Here is a 22005-nt window from a genome sequence, read left to right as displayed (position 1 = left end):
CCCCAAGACCATGAACATGCACCAAGGTCTTTGCTCTCCATACTAAGAGAGTCATTTTACATAAAGAGGCTCCACCACTCACTGTGGTATCCCGCACCTTTCCAATGAATGGAGCTATAATTAAAACCACACATGGCAAGAGACTCAGTTCATCCACACATAAATGTGTGACCAAATCCCATTTCCAGCTCCTAACCGTTCAGCCAACACACCACCCTTTCTCTCTGCTTAGCATGGGGTATCTGGGTATCTATGATACAGCATTCTGCAGACCTAAAGTAAAGATCTGTTTGCACTGAGGGTTGGTGCAACTTCACCTGCAACAGTGCTGCAAGCAATGATCTCTCCTGAACAAACAGCAACATGATTTTGATTAGAAGTGGTTATTAGTTACCTATAGATGGTGATTTAAAAGGATATTTATCAGGAAGGTCGACTCTAACTTTCCACACTCCACCTTCATATGGTGCTGCAAAGAAAGAAATGCAGGTGTTAGACACTTCATAGAGAAGAAACAGAACTGCAACATGAAGCAAAACACAGTTTTGGATGAATACTTGGCTCCATCAGGGGGTAAGATTCATATCAAACCTCCTATGGTAAAAGCCTTTTTCCTGTGCTGCCTGACAGAAAATCCATGATTTTAACTGGTATTGCAGCAGATCTCAGCACAAAGACACAAGAGCTTCTTCAAAACACAGACTTTGGAATAATCTACTTACTTTTAGAGATGTTACTATATTAGGGCACGTTGGAGACCTGACTTGTGAGCTTGGCATTAGAAAAGCCATTTGAATTACAAACTCCACCAAAAATTCAGATGACTGATGCAAAATTTATGAGCCAGGTCTAGAAAACCTAAGAATCAATGGAACAATGCTGAAGGCCATAGCAGAGGGCTTAGCTGTCCAAAGGCTCTGCTCAGCTCCAAGGGAGGTGGTTCATCTGCATTACTGCTCACTGTTGTGTTTCTCCCCACCCTTGAATAGGCTTCCAAGACTGCTACCCTTTGATTTCTCAGCCCCATTTAGATTTGCTCATCACTTCTTCCACTCCAAAGGAATGTGTCATTTCAGTGTTCCCCACCATTAGCTTGTTTTTATAGAAGGGCTGGGTCATATACTTACTTCCTTGTGGTCCATAAAACTTCACAACAAATTCATTGAGTCCTCCTAAGATTGTGACTTCGTGCTTGCTCTCAATACTGATGTATCAAGTAAAGGAAAACATTCTGGCTGGGAAATAAAACCCATTTACTCAGATATGGGTAACTAGAAGCCTGTCAAACCAAATAGTTTCAACCCAAATCTTCAAATTATGCTACAACATGCAGTTGAAGCATCTTGACACATGCAGGTGACCATGCCACCACAATAACATTAGTAAAAGCCTGTTCTGAGGATAAAGAATCCCTCCCCCTGTGCTGAGCAATCTTCAGATGATTTCTCCCTTCCCCTCCGAGCTGCTCAGTGTTTTCCATCTACTTGCATGCAGCATAAACTGTGATTTAAGAGGACAATGAGTCCCTGTCAGAGGCATATTTGACATGTATTTGGACTGTGGAAGGGAGCTAAAAGTCTAGAACTAGCCCCAAAGCCTCACCACACACAGACATGAACCCAAGAGGCAAGGCTTGGAGGTGAGGTGAGGACTCAGACCTCTCTCCAGTGTTCACGAGCTGAGCCACAAAGCACAAACCACTCACAGGAAACCTTTCCTCTCCTGCCTCAATGAGAGGAGCAGAACTGTGTTCTGACAAATGCAAGAGCTGATGAATTCAGTTCTCCTTGGCTGCCTTCGGCGCTGTCAGATGGCCTCCCGCAGCTACGATGCAAATGATGGCAATCTCATGTTAATCTGACTTGCGAGACCAAAAACCTCCGTGTCTTTGGAGAGATGGCAGAAGGGTGAGATTATGAGGCACAGTGTGAGAAGAACAAGTGTATTTCTCAACACTGAAAGGCAAGAATCAAAGCAGCAGTGCTTTGGGAAGAAGGGAATATGAACAGAGAGGCAAGAAATCTTCATTTCACATAAGGTTTAGTTAAGACAATTAAAGGTGATGTTTCAGCACCTGAGCTTGCTGAAGAATCCTGCTCTAAATCAGGGTTGATGGATTGTGAATAATATCCTACAGCAATTGCCTTTAAACAATAATCTCAATATGAATTATGAGGGAAACATCAGAAAAAACACAGAGCAGGAGGAAAATCAAAGGTTTATTCCCACATGAACTTCAGACTGCAGCAGCTCTGCCCCTATTTGAGGGAAGGGAGCAAGAACAAAGAATATCAAACATGAGATCCTTCGTATCACAGCAGTGAGCTTGGCAGAAACACTCAGGCTAAGAGGAACTGAAGGCAGGTTCCCTTTAACAACCAAGACTTTTCACTCTGATGCAAAAGGTTTTCTGCTTTCAAGGCACAAGATTTGCCCACAAAGCTCGCCCCTCTGTGCCTTCATGTCACTGGGCACACACACATACACTCACTTAAATATTCCTGATCCATCAGGAATGTAACTGCCCAGGACCTACTCCTAGGAGCAAATCTCAGCTCAGGCCTATCCCTGAATTCACATGATGATCTATTAAGTCTGCTTAAGCTGCGTCACAAACTAAGAGAAGAGGCTTCTGTATTCCAAAGTGCCAATTCGATCCCAGCAGTCTCTGTGTGTGCTCCTCAGGATTTATTACAGTTCCTCAAGTACAATGACTCCCAGATCAGATGGAGTTTTCCCACAGTGCCAGCTCCAAGAGAGTTTGGATGCAATAACCTTCTTCCCTTCATTCTCATGGGGAGGAAAAAGAGTTTATAGCGGTTTGGTTTGGCTCAAGAGTTCTCTTGGTTCAGCATAAGCTGCTCTGCCCTACAGTGAAATGGCAGCAAATACCTGGCAGTAACCCAAGAGCAGCTCACAAAGGGCAAATCCATGCCTAAATGCCCCAAATGCAAGTCATTTCTCTCCCTAAAAGCCAACAGGCATGTCTGGGAAAAGCTCCATTCCTCCAGGTTTGCAGAGAGGAGCTTAGTGCTATATATACAACCAAGTATTGCAACGTGCTTCAGACCTGGCATTAGGGGACACTGGTCACCAGATCATGTCAGCCAGTGCTACGATAGTAGGTTTAAATACAGGCTCAACTGAGGTTAAAATGTGCACACTCATCTAAGGGATAACTACTCCAGGTTGAGAAATGGGCTCTTACACAAAGCCCAGAGTGAAACGTTTAGTGCTGAAGTATGTTAACACTTACAGCAGCACCATGGATCAGGTTAAATACAAATGGTTTTACTTAGGACTAAATCAAGTCCCACTTAATAAAAACCAGCTCTCCCAGCCTGGTCTTCAGAGCCAGCTCCTGAGCAGCTGAAGGCTGTAATGCTCTGCAAGTTAACACTGACCATAAATTAAAGCAGAGCTTTCTGCACTCAGGCTCACTCCTGGTGTTCCCAACTTCAGGAGACTATTAGTAAGCAATGTGGTGCCGTATTTGATTACTGGCCCTGCTGTGGCAAGGGCCTAAAAGTCCTACAAAACACCCCAATGAAGTAGTAAATGAGTTAAGTTGACAAAAGGGAAATGTATTAGGATGCAGATGGGAGATTTGGGAACGACCACATTGTTTACTGACATGATACAGGAGATTAAGGACAAACAAAGTGATTTTCAGCAATAAGGCTCTTGTATCTACACAGGGGAAGTCTCTGGAAATGCATTAGCAGAAATGAGGTAGCCGGGGAAGTCCTTTTTTCCTGGGCACAAGGTGAATTCCATGTGCCAGCATCGCAAAATCCCACTAACAAAGTGATTGAGAGCACTAGTGAGGGAAGTACAAGGAGCAATTACAGAAAGAAGAACATTTACACCCTACGAGCTCCTTCCATCTCCAGGAAGTCTTCACAGAAGGAAGCACTTGGGACTCCAGGAAGACCAGGAACCAGAGGCAGAGCTCAGGCTTTCCCCATCCCACAAAGCCAGACAGGAAAATCTTTAACACCACAAGGGAAGAGCACAGGGGAACAGCAGAAGAGACTTAACATGTTCAGAGGACTCCAATCCTGATCCCAGAGAAAGCTCTACCACCACAGCTCATGGAATGTATCTGAGTAAAGAACACAGGCTTCGACCCAACGATTTTCTCAGCTCAAATTTTTTCCATAATCCCAAATGAATCCCATTCCAAACACGTTTCAAACAGCAGTAAATCAACTGTCTAAGATCCAAGAGCTGCCAGTGTGGAGACCCACAAGACTTAAGGAACCCAGCTGTGCCTAGGGCACAATGAACTTCCCTTCCCTAAAGACTTCAACGTTCTCAATTCCAGTGGCAATCCAGTGTTTCATACTGGTATGAGCAGTCTGTCTTGTTTCCACAGGAGGGCATGAGCTACACCATGTGTATATGGGGTCAAAATCACAGAGCTACAAATCCAGCCTGTAACACATCACAAGTCCTAAAATGTTTAACAAAACCACAGCCAAATCCGTTTCAGGACTCTCTGCTTGCTCCTACGAGTCCAGTGACTTCTGGCCTTGCTGCTTTTATCTCCGTATCATCTCAGGATACTAATTTGACTTGGTGTCAGATACAGACAGTGTAGAAGTCAAGAGAAAAGAAGAAAATTGGGATACAAGTCAGGTTTCTAACGGATTAGAAGTTCAAAAGGTTTACCTTAACACCAAAGGAGTCCTGAGGACCTGAAGGTAAATTATCTTAGTCCCAAGGCTCCTAACGAGAATTTCAATGACAGAAAGTGTCAAAAATATTTGGATGCTGATATGGAAAGCAAGCTTCTTTTCCAGTATCAGTTCAGAAGGGGTTGCTAGGAGAGAGACAGGAGGGAATTTTTCTGCAGCTGATTACAGGCTCCCTATATAGTGCCTGAAATGTGCCAGAAGCGCAAAGGCCAACGGTGGCACGTATTAGCATTACAGTAACATCCACAGCCCCCTATCAAGATCAAGGCTCTATTGTTCAGGCTTGAGCTCGTAGGAAATTGTTTCTTCAGCGAGAATGAGAAGTGATTTAAAGCATTTTGCCTATTCTGCTTTGGGACAAAACCCTTTCAAATGTGGAGAGTGAGAGACTGCCCGACCATCAGTCAGAAAGAGAGTGGCCACTGTGGATTTGCCTGTTCCAGGGACGAGTTCCCATTCCCTTGTCCTTGTGCAAGGCCACCCACCACTGTAGAGCTGGATCTCCTTTGTAGTAATAAAAAAGATAATGGTAGGATACAACTTCACACCCAGATCTCCCCAAATCCCAGCTGAACATCACAGCCAACAGATGCAGGTCTGTTCACAGGGCTGAGTGGCTTTTTCCTGGCCTACAAAACAACTCCAACAAACCCTTCATTAAGTTCCTTTTGAATTAATCTAAGTTATAAGCTTGGATACATCAGTTTTCCAGCTAAAAATACTTCACTGACAACATTCTTGCAAGCCTAGCAACACAAATGGCCATGAGCACCCTGCCTTAAGCCGAAAGAGGCAGACAGAGGAGAAAGGGAATGCCCAAGGGAAAAGTAAAGTTGTGTATTTATCTGTGCACATCTCAAAGTCACAGACAGGTCAATGGTCATTACCAGAAAGCAAGTTTCTACCTTCTAGGATCTTTGCCATGCTTTCTGTTACTTAGAGGCTTGGTTACAACTGTTCTTCCAGGTGAAGAACCTCATAAAATAAAACACTACGAATTTGAAGGAAAAATCAGAAGACCACACTTATGTATCTTTAAAATATAAACAGAATCACAGAATGGTTTGGGTTGGAAGGGACATTAAAGCTCATCCAGTTCCAACTCCCTGCCGCATGCAGGGACACCTTCTACTAGAGCAGGTTGCTCCAAGCCCTTGTGTCCAACCTGGCCCTGAACACTGCTAGGGATGGGGCAGCCACAGCTTCTCTGGGCACCCTGTGCCAGCGCCTCAGCACCCTCACAGGGAAGAACTTCTGCCTTATCTCCAACCTGAACTTCCCCTGTTTCAGTTTGAACCCATCACCCCTTGTCCTATCACTACAGTCCCTGATGAAGAGTCCCTCTCCAGCATCCTTGTAGCCCCCTTCAGACACTGGAAGCTGCCGGAGGTCTCCATGCAGCTTCTCTTCTCTAGGCTCAACAGCACCAATGTTCTCAGCCTCTCTCCATATGGGAGGTGCTCCAGCCCCTGATAATTCTTGTGACCTCCTCTGGACTTGCTCCAACAGCTCCATGTCCTTCTTATGTTGAGGACACCAGAACTGCACACAGTGCTGCAAGCGGGGTCTCACGAGAGTAGAGAGGTAGGATCACATCCTTTTGATGCAGCCCAATAGAATCAGCTCTGCCACCTGAGCAGCTGAAAACTCATCTCTGAGAAAATAATCACCTGTATTTTGTGACAAAGGGTGTTTTAAAATGAGATTAATACAGCTGATCTTCTCCTTCATAATGAGCTTTGCAGGCAGCGAGTGCCACTCCAGCTGCTCGTGGTTCAGAAAGCACCACTCTGCTTCTTCAAGGCATCAGAGGTGTGAATCCTGAAGTATTTACAAGGAGAGTTTTGCAACATAAATAGCCTCTACTATTGGGACTGGTGGTTATTCATGTTTACTTTCTTACGAAAGCAGTGTGTTACGCTGTAAGAAACACACAACCTGCAGTCATCTGTAAGGAGCTTTAGGATCAAGCAGCATTACTGGTTCTGCTGACACGTGGGCAGCAAGAGGGCAGGTTCAGCTCCATCACCTCCCTGCCTCCAAACCTTCCTCACCTCCTCCAAACTCCCTGATACAAGTTACCTGAGGTGCCAGTTGTGCACATGAAACCACAGCCAGCATTTGCACTTTGATGCTTTAAGCATTAGGAATATTTATTATTATTTTCCCCATGTGAAAGTCCCTGTCCTTTACTCACATTTTGTGTTCTCCACACTCTCCTGTCTATCCCTGCAACACACCAGAAGAAAGGACACTTAGAAGTGGAAAAGGTTATAAAGAACAAAAAGCTCTCGTGATTTCTTTGAGCAAGAAGAGGCAGCACTTTTTAGTCACCCTGTTTGAAGCAAACTTCTTGAGAAGTCCAGGCTAAACCCATTCAGACTATTAAAATCCATGGATTTTCCCCCAAGCTACTGATTCCCCTTGCCACAGGGCACCCCTCACAGTTTCCAGCTTTAAGCAAAGGGGTTTTCTAGCACCAGAAATAGGTTCCCTATTTGCCAAGGCTACTGTGTTGCACAATTTCTCATTTTGGCATCCACAGCTCCCTGCACCAGCTCCAAGAAGGGAAGACACAATGGGGCAATCTGCAGTTTATCTTCACCTCCTTGGGGCAAATCTCAGCCTTTCTTCATCTGAACTGGGCTTGCCCAGGAATTCCACAGCTTTGGAAGACATAAAACTCAAATCCTACAGTGTAAAGGAAACAAATCACTCACAGGCAGTTGTGGACAGCTCTGAAGACATCCAGCTTTTCCATCACTTCACCCTCCTGCTGCTGTGACAAGCAAACCAGTGGCTGCATTACACAGAGATGGTTTCACTCCTTACAAGCTGATGGCCAGTTATGATTGCAGCTGAAAATGCTCTGGAAGCAGGGAATAGTGAATGAATAATTGCACAGCAACCTGGGCTTGGTTGCTGAGGTTTTATTTTGTTGCACACAAGTGTTTTCTTGTTGGAAATACAGTTTTGCTTTAAAAAAGCCCCAAAACTTACTCCCTGCTCCTCAATCAGCTTTTAACTGAGATAAAGAATCCCAAAAGAGCATCCTTAAGTTATTCTGCACACACCCTTCCCCATTTCACATCGAATCTCCCCAAGACGGACACCCTGGTCATAGCAACCCCATCAAAAGGCACCTTCCTGCTGCAGCCATGCGTGCTGATGGGTACCTTGTGGATGCTACGAGGGTTTTGAGGAGAAGGAACTGCTGCTCCAGCAAACACTCCAGCCTGGCTTGCTTTCTTTGGAGCTCTTGATGATTGAAATCTGGCCACTCTCCACCAGCTTTGTGCCAAGAAACTGGAGTAATAAAAGTCAGCAGGAAAAGACAGCTTTCCCCAGAAGACAGTTTGCATACAAGGTGCCTGCTATAAATGATTAGAAGCTAAGTCAGCATTTTCCTTACACTCAAGGTTTCCAACCTGGTCTTCCCCCTCCAGAAGTGAAGGGAACCAGAAGACAACAACAAGGTATATCTCATACCATGCTGGATTGAGTAATACCACTCTTGTCCTTCAGAAAACAAATGAATTCATTGTCCTCCCCAGTTTCATTCTGTTCCCTTGAGAAGTTCCATCTTGTTCAGAAAAAGACAGCAGGCAGATACAGTTGTGCCACAGATAGAATAAACTGGAATAAAGTATTTAAAACCTGTTCTCAAGCTGGAGACCCTCTGGATGGGTCAAGATTCCATTTTATGATTTTATGCCCCCCTTTGTTTCACTCCAAAAGCTCCTTCACAATCAGGGTCATTCTGATAGCGGATAAGTGCTGCAGCCAAACTTCTGTGGTGCTGATTCCTGTGCAATTCATTTTCATTTACAGACAAGGAAGAGAACAACATGCACAAGCATCAAGGCCCTGGTTTTACCAAGTACTGTTAGCCAGTGCCAGCAGCAGCATGTTGAATTGGTGCTGGTCAGTCACAGGAGCAGCACATTGGAAGGAAAAAGCTTGAAATCACTCAGAACTCTGACTTGCACAAGGGTTGCTGAGGTGCTGCTTTAGAAAGGCAGTGAGATGCATTAGGCAAGGTCAGAAGAAACTGGCACATGAGGCTTTTATGCATGAAAGGGAGGGACTGGACTTGATGAAAGGGAGGTGGAATGATGTTGTGATCAGTATAGCTGAACTGATGCTCTGGTGTGTGACCATAACATTGTGTTGCCTCCATAAGCACAAGATTTCTCTGAATCTCAGTAAAAGACAGACAAGGATCCAAGAGAATTCCAGTGCAATTAGTTCATAATTATAAGCAAACTCTCAATGAGCAAACTCCTTAAATGGATCCTACCTAGAGATGAGTTTGAGGAAGGCATCCTACCAGAAAGAACTAGCAAGGAAGACAACGTGCAGAGCCATGGTGCAGGAGCATAAGGCCATGGGCTTCCCTGGGATAACAGGAGAGGTGGCAATGTCCCATGTCACAACTGCACTGGTGTCATTTGGCCTGAAGAGTTCAATACAAGCTGTTCACCTGGTGTGAACAAAGTGGAAATAACCAGGAACCTTGTACTCTCAGCCAGCACCAAGCCAGAAGCCACTGAATTCACTCCATTAAAGTCAGTCATGGGTGAAGCCAGAGTCAGATCCAGAAGCACTGAAGATGACAGCAGTAGTAGTTTACATGGCCATAGCAGTGTAGCTTACATGGCCATACATCTGTCTCTGAGCTAAACCACTAGATGTAATATTTACATAACTACAGCTCCCATCAAGAGGAGTTTGTTACCATGGTGATTGTACATCCTGCTGGAAACTATTTCATTGCAAATAAGAAACTTCTCAAACAAGGGAAAAATTTCAAGTGTGTTTTCAGTGAAACATCAGGAGGAGAAAATCCAACCATTTATTTTCCCAGTTGCGTTGAGTAACGCTGATTTCCTCTTTGTGAGGATTCAAGAAGTGCCACAATGCTTCTGAAAGAGAAACTGTGGTTGTAAGACCAAAGAATCAAGAGTGTGATCTCACACGTGTGCTAAATCTGAGGCTGCGTGTCAGGTCTAACAGTGCTTTGGGGGCTGTGTCCCATCACATGCTTTACAAGAACATTGTTCAAAGCAAGATGCTTTCAAATACTTCCCTAATTCAGACTTCCCAGAGACCTGGATTACTTTAAGATGTGGCTTCTTCCCTCAAGTGAAGTTTTAGGTTTCCATAGACTTTACTGAAATGCTTTTTCACTCCAAGAAAGCTCCACAGTCATTTAGAAACTGCAAGCACGTTAATCTACCTCAGCAACATAAAACCCCAAAGTACAACCAACCAGTTCATTGGACTGTGAAGCCCTGGAGACGGGACATGTTTGTAGTCACAGCACACAGATGCACACCAAGGTAGCAGCAGAGAGAGTTTTTAGTTAAGAAAACACATCTAGAAGTACCTCAAGTTCTTGATTTTAAGCAAGATAAAGAGTTTAGTGGGGGGAGGAGAAAGGATTTTCATTCTGCTAAATCCACAGTTATATTCTCTTGAATATAAGCTTAATATTAACATGCTTTGACACACAGAAGTTACCAGTTATGGAACCAGAGTCTCCATTCTCTTTGCTCCCCTTTACCAGGATCTTTCCTTGTCTCCAAGGGCTGCAGAGACTCACTTAGCAGATGCTGATACACTGCATCGTCTTGAGCTACATCCTAACACTGAATTAACAAAGTGTTAAATATGGGAATCCTGAACATTGCTTTAATAAACACTCCACAGCAGGATGCCTCACCAACAAAACTCCTGAAGTCTTCTCTGGAAGAAGCTGTGCACAAACTTAACCTTGAACTATTAAAGCATCACGGGGCGGAGGACACAAGTCCCATCTAGGATCCCGCTCCCTTGAATCGGGGTAGCACATGACATCAGCTCTCTATGGCCTGCCAGGACTGAAATTCAGTGGGATTTTCCCCCTTTTTCTTGTGTACAGGCACAATGGAGGTGAGACTCACCAGGAAGTGCTGGTTTAGCACAAAACCCCTGGCAACACACCAAGAACTGGTCCATGTGATAAGCATATGTGATGAGAGCAAGTCAGTTACTTGCTGGGGCTGCCTTTCTAACAAGTACAAAAGGGTCTGGCAACGTGACTGAAAAGATAGCTGTGAGGCACCTACTGGGATGTATCGCCTCTGATGGCTTTAAAATGGGACCTACGGAAGAGGTTTTGCTTTGCTGACCTTTGCTATAAACCTCATGGAGCCAAAGGCTGAAGCAGAGCATCTGAAACATCAGAGCAGAACCAAAAGGCAGAGCTGGTCCATAAGTACCTCTGCAATAAGGATATAGAGCTACCTACAGCATAGGAGTTCCTCCATCCCCACACCAGCAGATGTAAGAGAATCTGGAAATGCTCAGTAGTGTATTAAAGGGTTTTCTAATCCATAGTCTTCAGAATTGAGCCAGCAGCAACTATGTGAAATGCCAGCTACAGCAAGCTGTGCTTAAACTGTAACTAAGACTCGGAGCCCAGAGCAAGCATTGGAATGGACAGTGCCAGCAGATATTAAGCAGTGTTGTTCCCCATGAAGCTTCAACTTCAAGCATTCAACAACAATTAATGTCCTGAGCTTATGGGCTTAATATCATAGAATGATAGAATAGTTAGGGTTGGAAAGGACCTTAAGATCATCTAGTTCCAACCCCCCTGCCATGGGCAGGGACACCCCACACTAAACCATGCCACCCAAGGCCTCATCCAACCTGGCCTTGAACACTGCCAAGGATGGAGCATTCACAACCTCCGTGGGCAACACATTCCAGTGGCTCACCACCCTCTCAGTAAAGAATTTCTTCCTTATATCCAATCTAAACTTCCCCTGTTTAAGTTTGAACCCGTTACCCCTTGTTCTGTCACTACAGGCCCTGATGAACAGTCCCTCCCCAGCATCCTTGTAGGCCCCCTTCAGGTACTGGAAGGCTGCTATGAGGTCTCCACGCAGCCTTCTCTTCTCCAGGCTGAACAGCCCCAACTTTCTCAGCCTGTCTTCATACGGGAGGTGCTCCAGTCCCCTGATCATCCTCGCGGCCCTCCTCTGGACTTGCTCCAACAGTTCCATGTCCTTTTTATGTTGAGGACACCAGAACTGCACACACTATTCCAAGTGAGGTCTCACGAGAGCAGAGTAGAGAGGCAGGATCACCTCCTTCGACCTGCTGGTCACGCTCCTTTTGATGCGGCCCAGGATACGGTTGGCTTTCTGGGCTGCGAGCGCACACTGCCGGCTCATGTGCATTTTCTCATTGACCAACACCCCCAAGTCCTTCTCTGCAGGGCAAAAAAGAAAAGAAGGTCTGGTGGACAGACAATAGCTGCACCTCTGTGTGTTTCACCAAACCAAACGTTTATGACTATCAAAAATCCTAACAGTGAACTGCCACCCATCTGGGTGTTTTCTGGACCAAAAATGGCAATAAGGTCCCTCAAAGACATTTTGGAAGTGGTTTCTCCCTCTGAAGAACAGGGCACAAGTGACATTTGTTGGTTACAGAATGCTTTGCTATTGGAGCCAGAAGTTTTGTTATCTGCCCATCCTCAAAGAAATGAGCTTTAAAGCACATCTCAAACCCCATCAGTATTTCTACAGCATGCGTGTAGGAAAGAAAAGCAAAGTGAATTTGGAAATTAAGTTAGAGATTAGTACAGCTCCTAAAGTAACACAGGGAAATAGTCACTGTGTGGCTTCAATCCCACTGCCTGTAACAGCCCAATGTGAGGGAACACACAAGGCTCTACCAGATACAGGTGTTTGTTTCAGGGTGGATCAGACCCCACCACATGTGTGGATTTCTGTTCCTTTCAAACCACTTTATTAGAAATAGCTGTTTTCAAGAACAAGTTAAATTCTGCTCTTCTGCTGACTCTCAGGTTCAGCAGCCAAAGCACAGACCAGCTCACCTGCGGATGAAAAGTCATCTGGATGAACATCACCTTTGGGGCTGTCTCCTTCTTGCCTATACAAAGGGATTTTGTTATTTCATTAACAAAATGCTGTCATTAAGTTCATGGATACAGCACCCACACATCTGAAAACAGAGATGGGGATCCCAAGGGCACTATACCTTTTATAGAGCACTTGCAAAACCACGAGGATCAGATGTGTCCCCTTCTCTATGCTGCCACGAGGACTTCTGCCAGAGCCTGCCACAACTTCTAGAGGGAACAGATTTGCTTCTCTCCCCCTTGGTTTTGTTAAAAGGCACTTCAGGAATAATTATAAAGGGCCAGTTCAGACAGGATTTTATACACAATGTTGGGGGATTGTTCTTAACCCAAATAATCTGAAGGATGGAGCTCAACATGACTTTATATCTGAACCACAGACCTGGTGAAGTTATGACAACCATGACCACAGCTTCTAACACAGACCATACACTGTTTTCTCTCAAACCAAAGCAGAAAAAACCCAAGTGACTTAGGAACAAGCACCTTTCAGACCTTGGTTACACACAGAAGCCAAAGCTTATAGACACAGTTTTCCTGCTTTCTAGGTCACCTGCAACATGAAAAGGCCAAACATCCCCATGTAGCAGGAAACTGCAGTTCAGTTTTGCTAGAAGAAATGGTATAGGAGCTTCCTGCATGCCACAGTTTTGTACACAAACATCTACAACAATCCAATATGCCACTGTCACCGCTATTAAATCAGTTATGCCCTTTATTCTTACTGTGTCATGAGAGCAATGGCGCCCTGTAGCCTATTCAGTGCTGTCTCAACAGATCCCATAAACAGATCCAACACCCTGGTGCTGGCTGTCAACAGAAGAGATGCACAAGGCAAGTGGTTCTGCTGCAGCTTGACCGTGTTCAGTCCATTCGGCCACCTGTATTTGAAGGGTTAGTTTATAAAGTGGGTCTAACACTCAGCTTTCAGCCTACTCCAAGTCAGGCTGGTTCAGGTCTTGAGAAGATCCTGATAAACACACATTTCCAAGGTGAGGCAGAGGGTTGATACTTGCGATTTCCCATCCATCAAGCTAACTAACTAACTGCTAATGTGGCACAGCTTTGTTGGTCCTAGGTATTTGTTGCATCTAGGTATTCCTGTTCCGGCAGGGGGACTGGACTAGATGATCTTTTGAGGTCCCTTCCAATCTCTAACATACTGTGATACTGTGGTTCATAGAATCATAACTGGTTTGGATTGGAAGGGACCTTAAAGATCATCTGGTTCCAACCCCCCTGCCATGGGCATCACCAAAGAACCTGTAAGAAGTTCACTTTATCAGCCATGGATTTAAGAAATCAAGCTGGTGCTTCCATTAGTCTCAGTAATTCCTCTTGCATCCAGCTCCTACCATCAGCTTTTGCACCAAGAAGTTACATACTTGACTGTGAACAAGTATCTTGAAAAGTCTCAAGTGCTTCTGATGGGGTTTTTGGCTTTTCCCAATGGATTCACTGCTCTTTAAGGTATAAAGATATATTGTGTGGAGAGTAAAACACGAAAGAGCCACACTTGGAACCTAACAATGATCTCCACATGAGCTTCCTTGTGCAACGGAAAGGCAAGCTTCAGGGACACCGCAGAAAGGTTGCCAAGGAAGGAGCCTCACAAAGCTGTTGGGGCTTTGTTTGTAGATGTTGAAAGCACCAGCAGGCCTGAGCTCGCCAGCCACCAACAAAACCACAGTGAGGCAGAGCTGGGGTGGCACCGGTGCCCAGAACAGAGGGTGCCCTCCTGCTGGGACACCCGCCACGCTGCTGTCAGGCATGTCAAATACCTTTCTTTAATGGTTTCCAGGCTTTCAAGAGAGGGCCTTCACTCAGCAGCTGCAGCAGAAGCAAGAGGAAGTCAGGCAGGCTGTTTCAAGCTTACTCTAGCTACACGAAGGCTCCAATCTCAGCATCTCACAGGAAGGTTCATTAAAGCTGCTCTGGCACAAGCGACACTACCACAATGAGAGGAAGGGAAGAGGCAGAGTTGTTAACACGAGCAGCAGAACAGCAGAGGGTGTTGCTAAAACCCAGGAACATGGAGTCCTGGTCACTGTGGCCAGGCAGCTTCCTTTAAAACAACCTCTGAGCTTTACAGATGGAAAGGCTGGAGGGAGACTGGGACACTGGAAGGAAGCTGGACACTTTAAAGGTCTTTGAAGCAAAGTCTGCCCGGGAGAATGACAGAGCAGTTTGGGTTAGAAGGGACCTCAAAGCTCATCCAGTTCCAACCCCCTGCCATGGGCAGGGACACCTTCCACTAGAGCAGGTTGCTCCAAGCCCCTGTGTCCAACCTGGCCTTGACCACTGCCGAGGATGGGGCAGCCACAGCTTCTCTGGGCACCCTGTGCCAGTGCCTCACCACCCTCACAGGGAAGAACTTCTGCCTTATATCTAACCTGACCTTCCCTTGGTTCAGTTTAAACCCATCACCCCCTGTTCTATCACTACAGCCCCTGATTCCAGGACTAAGGAATGAGTTTGTACCTGCTGGAGACAAGAGCTCCTCATCACTCAGGCCTTCCGCTTCTGGTCTAAGAGCTTGTTGCAGCACATCTGCTCTGAGTTCATTATCCCCCTTCCCTCTCAGCTGCCTGATGAGGCACATCACTTATCTGAAGACAGAGCCCAGGGCAGTTTTACACATTAGCCATCCCAATTTATGTCCACAGCTACCTGATAGCTGCAGGAATAACACTTGCCTCAAGGTTTCCTGCAGGAATAACGACACATGAAGTTTGTTACATGGCTCAAAACCCACCACAGTCAATTTAAAGCTGAACTTTTTAATTAGGTTTTGCATAAATCACCATGATAAAATGCACACAATCAATATAAATCCTATTGTTAGAGCCAGCTTTTTGACTGGGTTATGGAGCTTTAGGAAGGGGAACGTAGTGCTTGCTTATACTTAGTTAAACGCAGCTGAAACAGAAGATTCCTTGACATCATCTGGTTGCTCACCATTATAGAAGGGACAAAGGAACACCACAGCAACAGCACTAAAACCCAATTAGCACAGTTTAGTCTTTAGTGGGTGCAGCTGCATGAGAAGAGGGATTTTGCCCCCCAGTTTGAAGTTATCTCCTCCTTCAGAGATGAGCTGAGCAAAGCCACAAAACCCAATGCTTCCACCACTGCAGAACAAAGCAGGCTCGTGTTGACCTCCACCAGATGCTCTGAATTACAGGTGACCCCAGGCAGAGTTTCAAAGACACACATTTATCACAGCCCTCTTTAATACAGCAGAATTAAGCAGACTTGACACACTTGAAGGCATTTTGGATGACAGCATTCCTAATGCACAGAAAACCCCCCAATTAACCACTGTGCTACTGCAAAGTAAAGAGAAACCTGCAATAACCAAGAAAGTTAAAATAAAGGCAAGCTCAGAACCGCCAAGCCAGAGCTCTGCTCCAGCAGCCTTGAAACGTTCGCTTGTGCTGTCACAGTGACTTATTTCCCCCTTTACTCATCTCTGCCACCCTGACAGTTTTAGCAGGGATGTGGGGCTTGAAAGGAAGGAGGTGGGAACATCCCCTGCTCAAGATGTATTTTAAGGTTAATGGGAAAATGCTTCTCCCTTTCACTCTGAGCGTGTGTTGTTCCTACCCCTGAACCTACTCAGAGCATCCAGAGCTCAGCAATCCACAGCTTTTGGGATATGGAGGCAGCCAACTGACACACAGGCAATCAAAAACTGGACAGGCTTCTCCTCTTGACCACCTGGAGACCCTAGATGGGACCCAAACCCATCATCCACAAACTGAGAAGCTCCATGTCCTATTACTAGTTCAGCAAACTGCCTGTGGTCTTCCTCACAGCTCCATCTCCACTTCATACAGTATTGTGAAGGAACCTGATAGTTCAAAATATGATCGAATTTAAATAAACCACAGCCTGCTTCACAAGAGACAGCTCTCCACTCCTATGTCCTAGATGTTTCAACACAAGGTGGGCTCAGACCAACCAACCATTCTATAACAATAGGGAAGTTTATTCCTGTCTCTCATCTGCTGATGGCTGCTTTAACTGTGGCACCATTAGTTCATAAACATCAGCCTGAAGTGGCTTACATATAAAATAAACCAGTTTTTATAAGACAGAATAAACAGGCAGGCACACAACTGAGCTTGAGGCGCTGGCACAGGGTGCCCAGAGAAGTCGTGGCTGAACTGGCAGTGTTCAAGGGCAGGTTGAACACAGGGACTTGGAGAAACCTGCTCTAGTGGAAGGTGTCCCTGTTTGTGGCAGGGGGTTGGAACTGGGGGAGCCTCAAGGTCCCTTCCAACCCAAAGCATTCCATGGTTCTTTGCAAACAAACCTCAGTGGTGTTCCTGCTCTGTGTGATTAAAAGGAAAAGCAGGCAGGGATTTCACCCCTCATCTTCAGCAGATGTGTGACTGGCTGTGGGACACAGCCCAAGCATACAGCACAGGAACAGGGACCAGGGTTGGATACAAAGCCTCACACTTCTGATTCATGCACTAAATATAACCAGTCTGGTAATGACCTAAAACCAGTTGATGTGGGTTTCTGTGACACATGTGGAAGTCTGCTCAGCAACACTGAGCTCCTTGGAGAAGACCATGCACACTGCAAAGTCCTGATGCCTTCTGGGTGACTTCAGGAGAACCAAATGGTGAGAAGTAGTTGATTCACACTTACATACAACAGCTTTGATTGAGCCAAGAGGGTTCAGCTTTTGATCCATCCTATACCTTGCAAGAATTAGGGGAACATTTCCCCCTCCCTGGGTGTTTTCCATGCTCTTGATCACAGTTTGTGTGTTTTAAAGGAAAACCAGCAGGAGAAAACTACCACCAGTGGCAAGGCACACACTTCCAGAAGCACATAACCTGCCAGCTCAGGATCCTCTTTCTTTTAAGGGGCTTTTCTGCTGTTTGAAGCACCTTGTAAAGGCGAATAAAAGCCTTCAGCATCACACACCTGACTGGGCAGCCTTCTGGGTTCTCACAGCCACAGATCCCCAGCTGCTATGTGAAATAAACCAAAACCTACCAAGGATTATGAAGCTCACCTATTCTAAGACTCACTTCTTGTGCTTTCCAAGTCTGCAGACAACTGGTGAGACAGAACTGCACACAGGATATCCCGAAGTGTCCTGATTACACAGAACTTCAGGTAGCAGTGAAGAAATCTGTGATTTTGGAAGCCAACACACACAGAGGGCAATTTAAGGCTTCACTTTCTGCTGAGCTGGACATTCTGAGACAAAAAGACACTAATGCAGCTCCTGACCCTGAAGAATCTTGCTGCACCCCAGCCACACAAAGCAGGAGGGCCTTGCAAACAGATAAACTGAAGTCCAAAACCAAAGGAACTACATCAAATGCAATACTCTCCAGAGGACCAAAACCTTTGGCTCTAATAAGACAGAGATGCTGGTTCAGCCTCAAAACAGACGGTTATAACATGAGCTGTTCTCATACTCCATCCCCACTTACACAACCAACTCCAGAGCAAAACTAATGCAGGAAAACCATTTGTAAGGCCCTGAAGCCACATGCACAATGGTGAGAAGAGGCACCAGCAGCACCTCTCTCGAAGCACCTTTGCATGACAACCTCAAATCACCTTCACTAGAATCCCCACGCAGACAAAACCTCACAAAGCACATTTCATGCTATGACTGAACAGGCAAATCTATGCTTAACCCTGACTCTTCTCTGATGCATCCCACTGAAGTGAGGAGTGTTTCTTCCTTTTCCAGAGAACTGACATTTCAAAAACTACAGCAGGTCAGAGAGAAGGGACAAACCTTCAGCAAGCAGAAGATGAGGCAATGGACCTGTAAGGATCTGCACAAATCAATGTGCATCTGCTGGAACCAATGCGAAGCAGCTCAGGGAGAGGAACTCTCCTGGTGGCATTTGATCTCTGCATCCCACTGCAAGAATCTAATCCTTTAGCTTCAATGTACACCAAGAACCAAACATACCCCTCTCCTAAGCAATCTATATTCTAAATCTGTAAAATTGATCTTAGCAGCAGAGGACAGGCACTGGTTTAAGTGGCTAGGGGTCAATAAGCTCTGCAGGGCTGACCATAGAGTCCATTGCAGTGGGTCAGCAATTTTCCTTCTCTATTTCTGAGCATATGCACATTTGTGGGATGCTTTGAAATGCAAAGCAGTGCCTTCTCAGGGATACAGGGGCTTCACGCTATGAACACATTACTGCTAATCAGGTCAGGTTTACAGTGGGTTTTGTTTCATTTGGCCAGATGTGAGTCTCAGTATTATGCTGAGCAAATTCAAGTGGTGACCAATAACTAAAACAGGGTTTGCAGTTTAAATGACCTGCTGAAACCACAGCGGGCTATTCCTTCAGTCTTGCACTTAACCACAAGCAGTGAGCTGAGATCTTCAGCACTATCCCAGTCACAGGTGCTGGGGCTCTTCTCTGTGTGGAAATGCACTGCTTTGCCTTAGCAGAGTTAGCAGAGCACAGCTCCTTACTGACCAAATCTCCTTTTGGAGCCAAACAAGGCAAGTGTTTAAACTTACCTTTTCATAGCAACCTTCTAGTCACACTGCCAATATCAAATAAAAGAAATCATGGCAGAAACCATGAAGTAAGGATTAGGACCAACTTATCACTGTCTCAGCAGTTGCAAGCACACCAGGATCTGTTTAAATCCAAGACCTTGGAGCTTTACACAGAAAACAGGAGTTCATTCTGGTGTCCCCACATTTTAAACCAGTGTGAAGCAGCACTAAGCTCCCTTGCAGGGTGCAGTCACTCCTACGAGGCAGGAGAAGGGTGAGTTAACACCTCCCCACATACCTTCCCTTTCAAGGAACGCAGACGCTGGTGCCGGGTTACACAGATCTGATTTCTGACATCTCAACTTTTCAACTGAGTGGTGTGTCCCCCCCTCCCAGTCTCTCAAAACCACATTCTCCCTCTTGGGATCCAAGCTTACCCCAATTACTGGGCAGGGATTCCTCCCCTAGGCCAGGAGGATTGAGTTACCTACAGTGGCAGGCCTGTTAAACAGAACGCTCATCGTTTGGCTTCCTTCTTTTCACTCCTTCCCTCATTTCGCAACTAACACAGGGGTAGGCTGAAAGCCTTAAAAGAAAAAGAAAAGTGAATAAAGTAGGAGGTGCCTTCCAGAGTAGGTCAGTATAACCATGCTGAGTCACATCACAGCTGGATTTGACATTTCCAGAGTGAATGCTTCACTCCTGGAAAGGTTGTTGCTTTATTTCACCCCTGTTTAGTTTACCATCCCATCATATAAATTGGAGGATTACAAAGCAAAGCCACCACCTTTTCCTTTTTTAAGGAAATCATGTCATTCTTGTCCAAGCAAAATGTAACTGCCACAGCCAAGCATGAAGTAGGTGCCTTCAAGAAGCATCAGAACACACCATTATGGAGGACTGCTCCCAAGTACCATTGACACGGACACATCTCATGCAGAACATGAGCTCAGCATGAAAGCAGCTCAGTTGTTGAGGTTTCAAACTTGCTGCTATGTGAAACCAGTACTCTGCACACATTCAGCTGGGTTGGCTTTGAAGATTGGAGGGGGGAGGTCAGTGGGTTTGAATTAATGGTATTAGCTGGAAGAAGAACAGAACTGGTTTCATTTGCCTTCAGCAGAGTGGAGGGTGTAACAGAGCATTCGCTTCCACCAGCTCCCCTCAATGAAGCAGCTTTCATTGAATGTAGCATCAGGGAGAAACCTCTCCCCATCCCTAAAAAGAAAGAAAAAGGAAAAAAAGAGGGGAGTTGTGTGTGATAAAAAGGTCTTTCCCAAACAAAACAGCTTGGGAACAGCCAGGACACAAAGGCAAGTTTTGGACTTCAACTATCACCAACTCCAGGCTGTGTTCTACTACTCCAGGTTTCAAAAGCACCAGGTTCCTCTCAGTGCAGATCTCTTGAGGCTGATCCTGTGTTTTAAAAAGCCAAGAGTCCCCTGCCCCAAATGCATTTAAAAGCCAAACTTGGTTCTCTTCAAAATGAAAAGATCTGGCTGCAAACCATTCACACTTGACTGAGCAAGACTTAAAGGAGCAGCTTCATTTGCCCCTAAAACCAAGCTTACTTGGTCTTAACTCTTCAACCAGGTCCACACTGGTGACTGAATAGCTTTTTATGGATTTAAAACACCATTTTGATCTAGAAACACCTTGAAGAGCAAAAGGATTTTCAACCTCTGCTCAGACCTCAGCAAACAACCTGGGTTTCTGTTCTCACCCAGCTTTCCTGCTGCATGGGAATGGGTGTCCCATCTGACATATGTCCCTGCCCTGCTGTGCAGCTCCAGAGCATGCCTGGTCGTGCCACCATTAAGCCAGACCAAAGCAGCAAAGCCCACCAAGAACCACCAGAGTGCTCCAGTTAACAATTTATCCATCTTTCCAACTTCACATCTATTAATCTACCACACCAGAGGTTAATCAGGGACACTCAGGCCTGCTTTAGCACCACACAATGATTTCTACCTTCTTCAGGGGGTGTGCTTGGTAACTGCACAAATACCTGATCCTATCTCAAATCCAGTTTTGATTTCCAGTCAGAATCTCATTCTTTACAGCCTGCCAGAGTGTGTCTCCAGTGCAAGCATGCTTAACCTTACCTTTCAATGTCATACCTTGCTCAGGGGCCAGGAGCAGGCAGGCTGGACACTATTCGTCCTCTCTCAATACCAGTGATTTATTATTCATAGCACCACCTCATCCCTTCTTGTTCACCTCCATTCCAATATAGTCCAGCCCAATGCAGTCATTATAAAAGGTCCACAGACGACTGACTGGAAACAATCAGCAGTTACACAGAGTATGAAGGCAGAAATGATTCGCACATCTATAATTCACATGCACAGTCCCCCGTCACTGCTCTCACAGGAGAAAAGAGCTCAAGGCCAGGTAAAAAACCCTCCAGAATTTGGGAATAATGCAAAATGTATCTAACAATCAACTGTCAGCTTTTAATCTCAACCTTTCACAGGGGATGACAAATGCCTCCAGGGTTAAGCTCCCCTAAAGGGCAGCAACTGTCAAACGCAGCCTTTTCTTAATGAAAATATGAACACAAATGGGAAACATTCATTTTTAAGGGAGCAGCCACCCCCAAATTAAAGGCAGCTACAGGCAGACAGTGCAAAATGCTACAGAATAATCCACCCAACCACTCTATTTGTATAATCTCCAAGAAAATACGTGCTGCTGCTTTCTTCTAGCATTTAATCCCAGGAAAGCATACACCAGGGAAATGCAATCATTGCTGGAAAGCTTGGGAATGCTCAAAAATGGTTATCCCTTCCTGCCACTGAGTCACTGCTATCTGGAAGTCTACTCCACCTCCCATGCTTTCCTGTCCACAGCTCATGCAGAAT

The 22005-nt window shown here is 45.5% G+C and overlaps 1 protein-coding gene across 3 annotated transcripts in view; it reads right to left on the bottom strand.

Moving 5' to 3' along the window:
- UBE2H (ubiquitin conjugating enzyme E2 H) overlaps positions 1-22005 on the bottom strand; it is a 53987-nt gene that overhangs the window by 24608 nt on the left and 7374 nt on the right. The window contains exons 2-3 of one of the 3 annotated variants that reach the window (XM_080638398.1): positions 1128-1204; positions 395-469 (exon numbers count right to left, since the gene is read on the bottom strand). The exons of the other annotated variants lie outside the window; for them this stretch is intronic. Coding sequence (XP_080494524.1) covers positions 395-469; positions 1128-1204 — 152 coding nt within the window. The remainder of the gene's footprint in view (positions 1-394; positions 470-1127; positions 1205-22005) is intronic. 3 annotated transcript variants of the gene reach the window in all.

This window comes from Psittacula echo (genome assembly GCF_963264785.1).
Source record: "Psittacula echo genome assembly, chromosome: 1".
Taxonomy (NCBI): Eukaryota; Metazoa; Chordata; class Aves; order Psittaciformes; family Psittacidae; genus Psittacula; species Psittacula echo.
The sequence above is the reverse complement of the archived record's forward strand: the minus strand, read 5'-3'. Positions and strand labels throughout refer to the sequence as shown.